The following is a 15,545-nucleotide window of genomic DNA, read 5'->3' as shown; positions in this document are numbered from 1 at the left end:
ATTTGGATAATTATTTGAATTACTTGAATTCAAGTAATTATAAATTGTTACTAGATTGAAGTAGGTAAGTTATCAAAGCTAAAAGAGACAAAGAAAAAAAACTGATACACATAATCATGTAAAAAAAATCTAGTCAATCAACTACAAGACAAAATGTGAAAGGTAAATGGGAGAGTATTTGCAATATCCATGACAAAGAGATGGTTGAACATCTTTAACAAAGAAATTTAAGTTAGATTTAAATATAAATAAAAGAAAGGAAGAAACATGATGCTGAAAGAAATAAATAACAAAAGACATGCTCAGGAAATTTATTTTAAAAAGAAATGATATAGAAGTATTTTATCTATATCAGAAAATATAACATTAAATTAAAACCACACCCCATTTTCACCTAAAATTGGCAAAAATTGTAATGCAAAAGCAGTGAGTGTGTCTAGAAGACATGTAAGAGAAAATCTAGTTGAGCTTGGGTTTGATGATCACTCTTCAGACACAACACCATTGGCATGATCCATGAAAGGAATAATTGATGAGTTACACTTCATTAAAACTAAGATTTCTGCTTTGGGAAGGACACTGCAAAGACAGGGAGAAGACAAGCCACAGATTCGGAGAAAATATTTGAAAAAGACACATCTGAGAAAAGACTGTTATCCAAATATACAAAGAGCTCTTAAAATTCAACAATAAGAAAACAACCTGATTAAAAAATGGGCCAATGACCTTAAAGACACCTCACTAAAGACAGACATACAACTCAAAAATAAGCACATGAAAAGATGTTCCACATGGTACATCAACAGGAAAATGCAAATCAAAACAATGAAATGTCATTAGACATCTATATGAATGGCCAAAATCCAGGACACTGGCAAAATCCAGGACTCAGGATACTGGCAAAGCCCAAAGTTGGTGAGGATGTGAAGCAGTATGAACCCTCATTCAGTGCTGCTGGAAGGCAAAAAAGTGCAATCACTTTGGAAAGCCATTTGGTGATTTCTTACAAAATGAAGCATGCTCTTACCATACGATCCAGCAATCACACTCTTTGGTGTTTACCCAAAGGAGCTGAAAACTTCTGTCCACACAAAACCTGTATATGGATGTTTATAGCAGCTTTATTCATAATTTCCAAAACTTAGAGGCAGCCAACATGTCCTTCAGTGGCTGAATGGATACATAAACTGTGAATCACCCAGACAATGGAATATTTTTCAGTGCTAAAAGGAAATGAGTTATCGAGTCATGAAAAGACATGAAGGAAACATAAATGCATATTTGTAAGAGAAAGAAGCCATATAAAAAGGCTGCATACTGTATGGTTCCAATTATATGACTTTCTGGAAAAGATAAAACCATGGACACAGTTAAAAGATCAGTGGCTGCCAGGGGCTCGTGGGGAGGGAATAGGCAAAGCACAGAGGATTCTTAAGGCATTGAAACTACTCTGTACGAAACTATAATCGTACATACATGTCATTATACACTTGTCCAAACCCACAGAATATACACCAGCAAAAGTGAACCCCAAGATAAATTATGGGCTTTGCATGATAATGGTGTGTCAATGTCAGTACATCAATTGTCACAGATGCACCACTTCAGTGGGGGATGTTGATAATAGGAGAAGCTGCGTATGTCTGGGGCAGGGTATAGACAGGAAATCTGTACTTTCCTCTCAGTTTTACTGTGAAGCTAAAACTGCTCTTAGAAATAAACTCTATTTTAAAAGAGATAAAATGGTGTTTACGAAGTTACAGAAAAGGGAACTTCCATACATTGTCACTAAAGGTATTATATATTTGTTTATTCATAGGTGAAAAATATAATCTAATTTCACCAAAATGTTGGCAATGGTTCTCTATTAAAGACAGGAATATGGTGTTTTTGTGTGTGCTTTCCAAAATATAAGTTAATATCATTTAAATTTAATGTGTCAATTTCATATAATTCAAAATATCATATAATTCAGAAAGGCAAAACTATTTTTAGGTAAAAATCAAGGATCTTTTAATTATTGAGATATAATAATGTTTTCTACAGTCTAGGACAGATTTTTATTTTTTTCTGGCTTGCCTCATCAAACTAAAGAGATGACCCAATGAACTTGTCCTGAGGCTCAGGGGAGCCCAGGTTCATGCCCCCAGGGCTACAGTTTGGAAGAATAAACCAGATACTAAGTTATATCACCAGGCACAACTCAGAAATTCTGGGCTCTCTCTGTTATTAATGGAGGGACAAGCGGAGATAGGGGAGCTCAGCGGCAAAGGAGGGATACAAATGAAAAAGAGCAGGGGCTGACTCAGCAAAACTGGGAAATGACTTTGCAAAAGACCTGTCAGAACGGATAAATGACGCCTCTGGAAGAAACAGCTTAGCATTCCTGCAGCGTGTGAGCAATTATTTCCGGGGATAAGATCGAGAAAAAGGAGGAAGGAAGAGAGGAAGGAAGATCAAAAGCCGCCTTCTCCAGTCTGCAGACATTTCTTAAATGAGCAACTGGGAAGAAGAGAACTGGAAAAGACAAACCAAAACAAAGAGCGCCTGTACTCTACTTCATTTTAAGCTTCAGTCACTGGGCAAACATCCACCATTTCTGCTCTTTCTCTGCTCATGAAAAATGGTTAAGTTGCTCCGTGGATGTTGACTACACTCTAATTGTTTTTATGGTAAATGAAGCATGAAACCTATTGTCAAAAAACACGGTGTTCATGGAACATAGCCATAGTTTGTCTTCCCAGCACATCACTCCCAGGGGTGAACACTTTATATGCGGCCAAAGAGATTCTAAATACCATGTCATCACATTTCTCTAAGAGTGAGTTTTAGGTAAAAACCCACCTTTTTTTTTTCCTAGTACTTTCTTCTGTGCAACTCAGAAAAAATCTTGCTGAAGTATATAACCCTGTTGTATAGAGCACACTCAGGGGAAAGTCAGGTGGGCAGGAGGGTGGCAGAGTTCTCCTCTTGAAAGGTATGGAGAGTAGTGTTGACAAGCAGTAGTTATACCCTTGTGTTAAAGGAAGGACCCTGTTGCTAACTAAATCCCTAGGATTTGCTCCGCTCTGCTGATTATTATATCTCATGACTGAGCCCTATTCATCAGGAACTAATTAAAGGGGACTCAAACAGCCTGTTGCTGATTGTAAACCAATAAATTTTATTGTATTAAGTTCCTCTCCACCATACTTTAATGGATATACACTTATTGGCTGGAATATTTTCTGAGTCAAGATATTTTCAAGGTGATATTCGTCTCAATCAGGCAGTTTTAGGGTCCTTTGGGCAGGAACCACAATCCATTTTGGTCATCTGCCTTGATAAATAGAAAAGTGGATTAAGATACAAATGTTTAGGTGAAACAGGCAAATTTCATTCTGTCATTCATCCCCAAACTCCGTGCCTCTTGAATTTAATTCAAATCTATTTAAACCATACCCATGAATCACATCCTATGTGATATGTATCCTGCCCTTAAGAAGCTAAACCAAGCTAAAAAGGGTCAGAGGTCATGGAGGTAACCAAGCTTCAGTGCTCATGGGCTGGTTGCAACTGAAAAATTAATAATCAGGAGTGTGGGATAGCATGGAGGAGTGGGTAATGCCGTTCTTCTTATGATAACCCACATAGCAGCCATTGTATTTGGAACTCGACACCGAATTCTTTAGATTTGAATTAGAAGAGGCACTTCTTTGATAGATTTCTTCTTGTTCCAGTTTACAGGCAACTAATCCTCCCTGCATTGGATCAAACAGACGGGCGCAATCAATTCAGGGAAAGCAAGCAATGCCAACTCTGCTCAATCTTCCCTCAATGAGCAGCACAGAAGAGGGTGGAGGGAAAGGAAAGAAAGAAAGAAAATGCAGGCATGCCTGCACCCAAGATAGCTTAGCAAAGGAAAAGATGAAAAGACAAGTTGAAATATATATCCTGGCAGATGGAAGCACTTGCTGTCAGAGGGAGAGGCTGAAACGCCACAGTGGTGCCAAATGCGCCAAGCCTGGGGGTGCAGAGCAGTATTGAAGGGAGTAGCGGTGGATGGCAGTAGTGATGATGTCAAAACAAAGAAATCAGGGCAGTGTCTCTAGGGAAGAAAGAGGTCCAGATTTACTTAGGTCTCCATAGTCTATGATCTATAGCACAGTGTGATTGAGCAAGTTAATTACTGCATTTAGGTAATTAAGTCTCAGAGAAACCAGTGCCTTCCAAAGCAAAATTAATTTATGCTGCTAGATCTTTCTAGGCTTGACTGGCCATTTGGTGAGAAGTCACACTGGAAATACAGCCTAACAGTGGCAGGAGGAAAATTAATGAAAATAAGCTAGAAATAAAATGGCCCCAGTATTAATGGCTTTCTCTCTGCCTTTGGACCTGAAGGGCATAATGAGGTGCTTCCTGGTTTGCCAGCAGGCACTTCCTCCGCAAACAGCTCAACACCCCACCCATTCCCTGGCTCAAAGTATAGGCAATGACTTAATCTTCTTTGACTCCTCTGACTTCTCTTGGTCTTCTCTTCTCTCACATGGCCATTATATCTTCCTTGCTTGTCCTCTGACTCTGTTTTGGTCAAGTCTAAAATACCTGTCTATAGTAAAGGGTATCAAAAGAGCTTATTTGAATAATGGTTCTCCTTCTCTTGACTCATTAATGATCCTCACAGTTCTCAGAGATCTATCATTTCTCTGCCATGGCTGTGAGTCAGGGTCTCCAGGCCAATGTATTAATCATCTTCAGGTGGTTCTTCTCATGATCTGAGAAGGAACAGTGCTATTTAAGAATGGGTAGAGTAAAATATTTCTTGTCCCCAAGTTCCTGGTTATTGGCAATGAGATTGCCTTTTTTGCTGAGTAATGGCTCCAAAATGATACCTGTATACTTATAAACACATTCTTGGCAAGCACAAGCATAGGTAGAAGTGCATGTGTATTGCTAAGCTGCATCTTCCTTACCATAAGCAAAATTTATTAAAAATGCATGTTTATAGATACATGTAGCTTTATATATGCATTTATGTGCACAAGTAGGCAGCATCCCCTATGTTCAGCGAGAAGTGAGGATGTTCCAGTTCTGGCGCCAGCAGAGCACTACTGCCCCTACCTTTAATTGGTGGCTCCTCCATATTCTCTCATCGTCAAAGACCTGTAGGACCACCTGACTCTCACTTCCAAGATGTGTCTGATGGGAATACTGAGGTCCAAACTTCTCCCACACCCCTGTAAGCATCTTACCGCTGGAGGTGGTGGTCCAGAGCCTCTTCTTCAGCATGCAGGAGAGTTGCTGCATGGGTTAGGAGCTGATGGCTGCAGCTTACAGACTTGAGTTCCAAGATGAGTAGACCCAAGCAGAACATGGCTCCCATCTCCTCCAGTTCACTGGTACCAAACTGTAGGCCCTGCCAGGTAAATAAAACCATCAACAGAGGCTACATAATGGAAACTGAGTGAAGACAATTTGAGATAGAGGAAGGACTTCTGGACACATGCCTATCACAGAAATTGAGAATTAATAGCATCTATCCGTCACTGTCCAATGTGCTTTGTTGGGTGCTTTCTGGTTTGGTGGTTCTCAGTCTGCATTCTGTGTCATTCAGGGTTTCCCAGAAGGACCCCTAAGACAGTAATGAGCTGGCAGGGGTCCTGAAGGGCAGAGGGGTAGATGGAGTTCCAGGAGTTACTTTTCCCACTTCAGTCGGAACAGCAATGCATCTGTATTTTTAAGAAGTGTTCCACCGTTGAAACAAAAGACTATAAACGATTGTACTAAGAGATGCCCTTTCTCTCCCATAAATTTGTCAACAAGTGGACAAGAATATGGAAGATCTTTCATACGTAAATACCCAAACTTAAGAGCAATAACACCAGTATTTGTTATTCCATCTGTACTGAGACAATACATGATACCAAAGCCCTGATATGTACTCTGTGCTATTATCCATGAAGTAGTGTAGAATAAAAATTAACAATTTTATTGAGCATTTATTAGGTGTCAGATACTATTCTGAGCCCTCTTATATGCCTTAACCCGATGAATACTTAGTAGTCTTATGAGGTAGATGTTGCTATTTCATCCATTACCTAGAGAGGAAGATTTAAACCAATGGAGCTGATACTTCATCCATGACCTCACAGTAAGAGAGAATAGTAAGTGAGTCATGAGTTGATTCTTCAACAAAGGGCTATACAAAGACTAGGAAGGACTCCATTACATGATAAAGTACAAAGTGTGTGGTTTTTGAAATTAGATAGAAATAGGATTTGAATTCTGACTTGGCCATTTTCTGATTGCATGATCTTGGACTTAAGGAATGAACTCTATTAGCCCTAATCTTCTTATCTGAAAAATGAGATCATAATTCTTCCATCCACATAATTAAGCATGTAGTGATATTCCAGGATACACACAATGCTTGTCAATGTCAGCTCAACTTCTCCTTCCTTATTCCTAGAATTCAGAATTCAATGTGCTCTTGAGTTCTTTCTGTTTATAAATATATTTCATTTCAATGAAAAAGTAACAATATTTGAGTATTATTTTTAAATAGATTTTCATATCCAAATAGTAGTGATACAAAGAACAGAGATGTGATAGTAAAAATTAAAAAATATTGGTCCTAAGCATCATGAGGGAAAACAAAACTCTAAACTGGGAAATCATCAGCCTCACAAAAGAATTTCTAGGTAGAAGGATAAAGGAAAGTAGAAAGCCTATTTCAGCTGTTTGAAAATTTGATTTCCTGTATGTTTGGACACCTGTTTTCCTAAAGAAAGGAGATTTTGCTTCAGAGTTAAGAGAAGTCTGTTGCTCTGTAAACAACAGCAGTGGGAGGGGAAGACAGATGTTTAACAAGTTATTTTTCTTAAGTCAATAGAAAAGATCACTATTTAAAGAGAGAGAAAAACATCAGTCTCTTTCCATGAGCTAAAGTTCGAAGGTCTAATTCTTCCCCTGCATCCTGTTTTCCTGGCTGCTTTTCTTCATTCTAGAATGACCAGTTGGGTGGGAAGTTACGAAGCAAAGGCCATGCCCTCCTCTTCAATAAGCTACCTCACTGGTGGCAATAAAGAGTAGACAAGGAGAATATGAACAAAATCTTGCCTCTAATGGCAGGCAAGTTGCCTGATACATATGTGTAGCCCCAGAATATGGCAGAGCACATAACAGGTCAAAAAAAGGACAAATCCCTGGGGGAAACAAATTTCATTGCGTGAGCCATATTGATAGGTCAGGGGTGACACTATCGCATAAATCAATATCTATAAACAATGGCCAACATGATAGCATTCTTATAATACAAAAATATTTCCATATCTCAAATATTGGTCCATTTATTTCAGGCAGCAATTGGTATCGTAAAAAAGACTTGTCCAGAAGACCTTGATTAAAGGAACTTGTACCATTTATTGACTGTAGGATCTTGAGCAAATTACTTATTCCATTTTGCTCTTCACTGTGAATTTCTCTTTATTACTCTACTCTTTTTATTCTCACACAATATCAAAAATATTTGTTTAGATGGATAGTCTCCTCTCATCTCCCATACCCAGTCTGGAAATGAAATCCTCAAAGGCAAAGACTGAGTAGTATTTGCTTTTTTACATCTCTAGCATGGAGCAAATAGCCTATTATATAGTTTATCCTCAATATATGATAAATGGATCCAATAGCTCTACATGGATGGATATGGAGAGGCATGAATATATTGTCTCTTGGATACATATCGTATTTGTCAAGTGGAACTTCACTTCTTTGGGTATAAAGTATATGAATGTTTTTAATTATGTTTCCCACTGTCAAATGTCATGAAGATTTAAATAATTTATTTTAGTTTTGCTTCAGGAAATGCATTCACATTTCTGGATATGATTCAGAAAACAGGTAGACAAAATTTAGAAATTCTAATACCTAGGTTGGTCAGTTATGGGCTCACAGTAACAAGTTTATGAATAAAGCTGGCTTTGGTCTAATTTAAAAGTGAGTCTTACTAAAATAGAGACCCCACTCTCCTCTCCTTCCAGCTTAAATGTGTTAATCAGGATTTTTTTCCCCATAGCCAGTCACAGAAAGTCTGACTAAGGTGGCTTAACCAGAAATGGAATTTTATTTTTCATGAATAATAAGTTGGGGGCTAGAAAGTTCGTGGCATTATTTCAGTGTCCTTAAAAAATCAGGACTACTGTGTCTGTCATTCTGGTTTTCTCATCATGATTGCAATATGGCTGCTGTAGCTGCAGCCAGCACATCCTCATTCAAGGAAGGAGAAAGAAAAAATGGGGAAAGGAAGCACCAACATACCCTTGCTAATATTTTATTGGCCAGAGTGTGTAATAGAGCCAACTCCAGCTTTACAATGATCTGGTAACTGAATATTTTAGCTTGTCCAGCCACTTTAAAAGAGATAGGAAAGAGAGAACAGTATTAGTAATGAGTCGTAGATGAGCCAGACTGTTGAATTCTCATGTATATTTGACTCCAAAATTCGCCACTACCCTCATCATCACACAATTTTTAAATATCATAGATATGGGAATAATAGTTATATTACTACAGAAAATTACCCAAGGCAAACATAAGGTCCACAAAGAATGTTTAAAAAGTATAGGCACTTGTAATTGATGACCAAAAGAAGAAAAGCAATCAATAACCAAGCATAGAAAAATATTCTATTGTATTATTTAAATAAAAATGCCTCTTGCACCCTGAAAATGGTGCAAATTTTAATACATATTCAAATTTTAATACACAGTGCTGACTCTTATGATAAAAGCTGGCACTTATCAAAATGCAATGACATTTGACATGGCAATATCACTTCTAAAACTTTTCCTGAGGGACTGATTCAAAATAAAAGTGAAGCTATATGCAGAAAATATATATTATGTCAAAGTTATATATAGTAATCAAAATTTGAAGGAAATAAAATGCTGAATATATAGTAAGGAAGAAATGACTAAGGAAATTACAATGGAATAAATTTGATGAGTTATAATAAAGCCATTAAAATTATAATTATAACAGCCATTTAACAATAGAGAAAATGCTTATGATTTAATGATAAGTGGGGGGGGGGAGCAAAAACAAAGCATGTAATGATATGATTTCTGGTGATGATTTGGCAATAAAAGCAGAGGTGGCCACCCTCAATCCCACATACACACTTTCAGACATTACTGCTGTGATTTGCCAATAAAACAGAAAAATTTGGAGGAGAGATGTTATCAAGAGAACATCCGCATACCAGAAACTGTTTAGAAAGCTATAGCATGCTAATAAATGAGAATTCCTTTCTGGAGGTTGCCAGGTCTTTTCTGGATCTTTTATATTCGGAAGAAGATTTAGATTTATTTTTATTTCTTTTATATATAATTTATTGACACTACAGATTGGTGGCTCTCATCAGTTTTAGAAAAATGTAAGCCACCATCTCTCTGGGTGTTGCCTTTCCTCCACTCCTCATCAAAGATAAGCTTAACACTCCTATTAAACTTATTTATTTTTACTCTGTTCTCCATATCTCTTACCTTTACTTTCATATTTTTTTATTTCTCTCTATCACTGTAATAAATTCTGAATATCTTTTCATATCAATGTTCCGTTTTAATAATTTGCTCTCCAGCTTTCCTGAATCTGCTCTTTGACTCATTCATCTCAAAAACTGCCTCTGAAATACTATAAATGTAGCTATTTTATATTCTCTCCATGATTATTCCTATATATACAGCCTTTGTGAGCATCCATCATTTGATTTCCTGTTTAATGTCAATGCTGTAGGCTTACCTGCTTAAATACTTCATGATTTTTCAAAACTCTAAATTCACATTTTTTTGAACTTCAATAAATTCTCTGTGGATTCGTTTTAATGTTCTTTGCTCCAGAGATAATTTGTGTTTTCCTCCCCTAGGTACTTGGGGACTACCCATCAGGGACCACTATAGGCTGAAGCTTTGGCTTGAAGACTTTAGGGCCATAGCATACATTTAAATTTTGAACCTAAATCTACTTAAAGGAGGGTTTGTGTTTAGAAATTATGAATGAAGACTTTTCCTTTTTTGTCTGCTGTACCCAAAGCCAAGGCTAAGACAGCAAGGCATCCTCCCTTCACACATTATGATGTCACTGGTTTGGTGACAAGTCATCATAAAGATGTAGATCCAAAGATCTACAACTACTCCTGGCAAAGCCTATCTCTTTTTATAAAATTGAGCATCATTGAATAACCTCTAAGCATATACAGAGGGAAAATGTTACACTTATGTACAAATGCTGTCGTTAAAAGGGGGCACTCTGAAACACCAAACAAATGTATTTTTATGAAAAATATTTACTGGAAGGAATGAGAAAAATCTGAGAAATTTCTTGTTTATACTCTCATAAAGGATCAAGAATAGATTGTATTGGTAAAAGTACAGCAAAAGATATGACAGGAGCACAGATGTAACTAGTAACTATACTATTGAGATGGAAAATATAATCTCTAAATTAAAAGCCAAATGGAAAGAGTTAACATACTGCTCGATGCAGAAAATAAAATCCATTACATAGCAGACACCTTCGAGAAATTTTCCAATATCTCAAGGGAAAAAATAGGTTAAAATAATGACATATCATTACATATCATATAATTTACATATATATATATATGAATTAGAATTTTAGAGCAGATTAAGGAAAAGTAATCTACTCTCCTTTTGAATTTCAAACTTAGACAAGTTTGGCAATCACTACAGAAGCCAAGAAGAAAAAAAAAGGGAAAGGGGATGGGGAAAAGGAAGGGAGGACTATTCTGTGTTTTTAAAAAACTGGGGTACCTGGGTGGATCACTCGGTTAAGTGCCTTTGGTCCAGGTTATGATCCTGAGGTCCCAGGATTCAGCCCCATGTAGGTCTCCCTGCTCAGTGGGGAGTCTGCCTCTCCTTCTCCCTTTGCCCCTCCCCCTGTTCCTGCTTACCCTCCCTCATAAATAAATAAAATATTTTAAAAAAATCTGAGTCTGCAGATCAAACAGGTTCACCAAATATATGAGATATAATTAATAAAAAGAAACAAAATAAAGGATTGAGAACCCAATAAATAATCAAAACTAAATGACCTAAAATTTATTCACACTCTTAAATATCAAAGACAATGATGCAACATGTACAGAATTGAGGGGAAAAAGTTGTGCCTCAAGAATGTTGTTTCTGTGTGAGGGCATCAAGAAGAAGATAAACCCAAAGAAGAGAAGGAATTAAATGCAAACCACATATAGATAAATAAAAGTGTCATGTCTTATAAATATTAGTATAAACCTATTATTTACAATACCCAACACATGGAAACAATCTAAGTGTCTATCAGTGAATGAATGGATAAAGGGGTGTGTGTATGTGTGTGTGTGTGTGTGTGTGTGTGTGTGTGTGATGGAATCTTACTCAGCTATAAAAAGGAAGGAATATACAGAGAATATTTACAGAGAGTAGATTGATGGTTTTTAGAGGCAGAAGGGTGGGGGATGGGACAATGGTAAAAGTGGTCAAAAGGTACAAATTTCTAGTTATAAAATAAGTAAGTCATGTAACGTTCAGCTTGGTGACTATAGTTAATATATTAATATGCTAATTTCAAACGTATTGTACATTTGAAAGTTACTAAGAGAGTAGATCTTAAAAGTTCCCCTCCGAAGAAAATAATTTGTAACTATATGTGGTGATGGATGCTAACGAGATTTATTGTGATCATTTCACAATATATACATATAGCGAATATATACCGTTTTGTACACCTGAAACTAATATAATGCTATATGCTGATTATATCTACATATATCTACATAAATCTACATGTAATACATATATCCACATATAGAAATAACCCAATTAAAGAAAAAGTTGTTTATGTTCAGAAATAGAAATATATAAAAATAATTATGCAGTATGATCTAGAGAGTGTTTTTCTACGAATGGCAAGGAGATGACATCGTTAGGAAACCTACTAACACCTGTGTTAGATCAAAAGGCAAGAGTAAAAACCAAAAACTTCTGGATGGATGCATCCATTTCTGATACAAGTATTAGTATCTAAGCCCACCAGAACTCTTTCTAGGTTGAGGGGGCAGCACAGCAGGGTGAGGCTTAGATCGCTAGCATCTCAATTCTAGCGCTGCCACTTGCTAACTGTATGATCTTGGAGAAGTCATTTGACTTATTATTGCCTCAATTTTCCCATCTGTATTATAGGGAAAAAAATAATAATACCTATCCCATGGAGCTGCTGAGATAATTCAGTGAGTTTGTATACATAAAAATTTATATCAGCACGTGGCCCACTGCAAATTATGCAAGTATTTTTATTATCACCACTAACAATAGCAAATACTTAGATAAACCAGCAGCCCAAACCATACTTGATATACACAGTCCTTCATAAAACTATGACCAAAACTATGGCCTGCTCTCACTACTGTTATTTATTACTTTTTGGCAGGTTCCAAACAATTCAATAAGATAAGAAAAAATGAGTCATACATATTAGGAAGAAGGAATCACATTATCATTATTTGAAGACTGATTATGTACTAAAACAAACCAAAGGAATCAACTGAAACAGAAAATCTATTACATATAAGGCAAGAATCGAGTAAGTAGACAGGTTACAAATTAAATATCCAAAAATCAATTTTCTTTCTATAAACCAGCAAAATAAATTATTAAGTGTAGTAAAAATCCCATTCACAATAGCAACACAACTATAAAATATCTAGGAATAGAATTAATAATAAATACCCCAAGGGTTGTCTGATAAATCCCAGGACTTCACCAAGAGATAACAAGGAAAATTTAAACAAATAAAGTACTATGCTGAATTCTGAGAATACAATACTACACATTATCAATTCTCCTTATATTAGCCTATAAAAGCATAAGAAATCAAAACACCAATGGGGATTTTCAGACTTGGCAAATTAATTCCATTTTAGAAGAATACACGGCAAAAGCATCCAAGAATAATTTGGAGATGAAGAGTAAAAAAATAATAATGGGAAGATCTTTTACACCTAACAATAATTAAATGCTATGGTATTAATGCAAGACATGGCAGACAGATCAAGAAAATAAGGAAAGTGCCAAACCCTGTGAAATGTGCACAGGTTTGCAGATGATAAAGGTGCCTTTCAAATCACCAGCAAATGGATTGTGATGGGAATAAAATAAAAATGGTTGGTTAGTATTCTAGGGTAAAATCTACCACAGACATGAAAATTATTCCATTTTGATGAAAGGATTAAATGCTTAAAAACTTGAATGATTAGAGGAAGAATAAAACATATGTTCAAATGTTCTATCATCTCTAGGTCAGGAGAAGGTCTTCCAATGCATATCCTCAAAGAAGAAACCATACAGGAAAAAAGTAATGACTGAATAAATAAAATGTAAATATATCTGCATAGTCTGAAATATCACAAACTAAGCTAAAAAAGAAGTAACAAAATAAATGTAATTGCAATAAAGGAAACAAATAACATGATATAAAATACAAATTAATAGAACAATGAAATACTATAATTTGCTTTTTGACTCAAATTTACCTCTTACTCCCCAAATCATCATGTTCTGCTGGTACAGGCCTGGAAACAGACACTATCATAGTCTGTTATTGATGGAAGGTCTTATCACTGTACTATTTCTAAAGGATAATTAGGAAATATATTTCAAAAGTCTTAGGAAAGTTTAGCTCTTAGAGCTAACAATTCAAATTCCAAAAATTTATCTTAAGAAAACAATCATAAGATGAACAACAGAAAAAAAAAAATCCTAAATGTGTGGCAGTCTATTACAAGTCATACTTGAGTGTATTCCTGTCTTGGAATATTAAGATAATGGTGTGTTTTGAATAGGAAACATCATGGGGATATATTCATGGAATAGCATGAAATTGTAGCAGGTTGACTAGAGTATACCCATTATGATCTCAATTTTATTTAAAAAAATGTTTAAATGACTGATACATACTAAAATATTCACAGCAGTTAGAAATGCATGGTGAGGGTGTATGTGTTCTTTGTTTTCCTTATTTTATTTTTAATCATGAGAAATATGTAATTGCTTTTGCCATTCATACTTCCTTAAGCAACGTGGGTAAGCCTGGAAAGTGTAGTGTATCTGAGTTAATATGTTATTTTAGATACTGTGTGATTTTAAATTTATAAGTAAAATTAAATTCAAATTCACTTTTATATATTGTGAGTTAAATTAAATATTTGAACAAAATATTTTAGATTAAACATTTAATAAAACAAAAGGCAAAGAGGAAAGCACGTCGGGCATATTCAGTTTCTTGAGTACCTGCTTCTTCCTTCACACACACTACCTGGCATCCTCTACACCCCCTCTTAATTTCTTTGGGTCACTGGGCCTGTGCCTATTTTCCTTTTGGGGTAAACATCCTGCAATAAGAAATCTATTCCCTGGAAACATTCTCAGAATCTTTACAAAGTGCCAGCGTGAGTTAGAGGCAGTGACTTTTAGAGTTTTAAACAAGTTTGAAGAGGCTGTGAACAAATTACCCTGGTACATCCTTTGCCTTAACATGCACCTGGCAAAGAAGTTAGAGCCAGTCCAGCCCTCAGATCTGTAAAGTCCAAAAGGCAGGCAGGGAGGAAAGCAAGAGGGCTGGCAGAAGGCTCCTCACCTCCCCTGCTTACCAAACCTATCAAATGGACTCTAATGCCTTCATGTTGAGGACACAATCAATCACCAGGCATGCTGGTGGCTCTGCCATCTGAGGGATTCCTCTACACATAGTCCCTCCAGCCCGGGCTTCCTACCCATTACTGACAACTGCTTCCCTAGTAACTGCAAAAAGGCCCTATATTCACTAGAACAGCAGGCCTGAAGGTGTGGGATGGGTTTCAAATGTGTCCTTTATTTCTATGCTGGACCTTCTCTGTGTCTTTTATTGGTGAATTTGCGCTTAAGCCATGAATGACACAGCAGAGAGTGAAGTCCTCTGTGATTGCCTTTCCCTGTCTTTCTAGGCCATGCATATGAGAGTATATGTGAAGCAGAGCCTGTATCCTAGGCATCCTAAAATTTGAGCTTAAGCAAGCTTAACCTTCTTTTATAGAAGCATAAATTGGCAATGCCTTACACTAGTTTATGTAGCTAAGTACAGTAGAACCAGGGTTATAATAAATGTTCCCCTGACACTAATCAAATGTCTATGGCTTTAAATTTCACATGTTTATTTAATAAAAGCTTTTGGACATTTGGAGATCATGTTTTCATATAGGTTATATGGTCCTGTAAGTCCTGCTTTTTAAATTCCCCATTCCTTTTCTTACCAGAAGGCTCACTCAATATGGCCCCAGGGACATGGACAGGCCCAGTCTTGGGCAAAAGTAGGTCATCACCCTCCTTCACTATTGCCACCCACTGTCCCTTGTACTGATATCTGGCTCTTTGACCAGCAGCTCTGTCCCTGGCTTCTGAAACTCCCCATAGTCCATCTTGTTGATGACTAGCAGGAACAATCTCTCTAGCCCTGGTCACTATGGGTTTTCTCAGACC

The 15,545-nt window shown here is 36.5% G+C and overlaps 1 protein-coding gene across 9 annotated transcripts in view; it reads right to left on the bottom strand.

The window, feature by feature from the left end:
• The window catches only part of AGBL1 (AGBL carboxypeptidase 1), a 561,424-nt gene that overhangs the window by 201,355 nt on the left and 344,524 nt on the right, over positions 1–15,545 (bottom strand). For 6 of the 9 annotated variants that reach the window (XR_012017745.1, XM_072799089.1, XM_072799044.1 and 3 more), the window contains exon 17: positions 5,232–5,395. Coding sequence is in view for 8 of the 9 variants with exons in the window: in XM_072799089.1 (XP_072655190.1) it covers positions 5,232–5,395 (164 nt within the window). In the remaining variant the exon portion in view is untranslated. Of the gene's footprint in view, positions 1–3,132; positions 3,320–3,344; positions 4,755–5,231; positions 5,396–15,545 lie in introns of those variants that run through there. The other 3 variants (XM_072799061.1, XM_072799103.1, XM_072799094.1) reach the window with 3 other exon arrangements.

The sequence above is a fragment of the Canis lupus genome, chromosome 2, assembly GCF_048164855.1.
Source record: "Canis lupus baileyi chromosome 2, mCanLup2.hap1, whole genome shotgun sequence".
Taxonomy (NCBI): Eukaryota; Metazoa; Chordata; class Mammalia; order Carnivora; family Canidae; genus Canis; species Canis lupus.
Note: the sequence above shows the minus strand (reverse complement) of the source record. Positions and strands in the feature narration are given on the sequence as shown.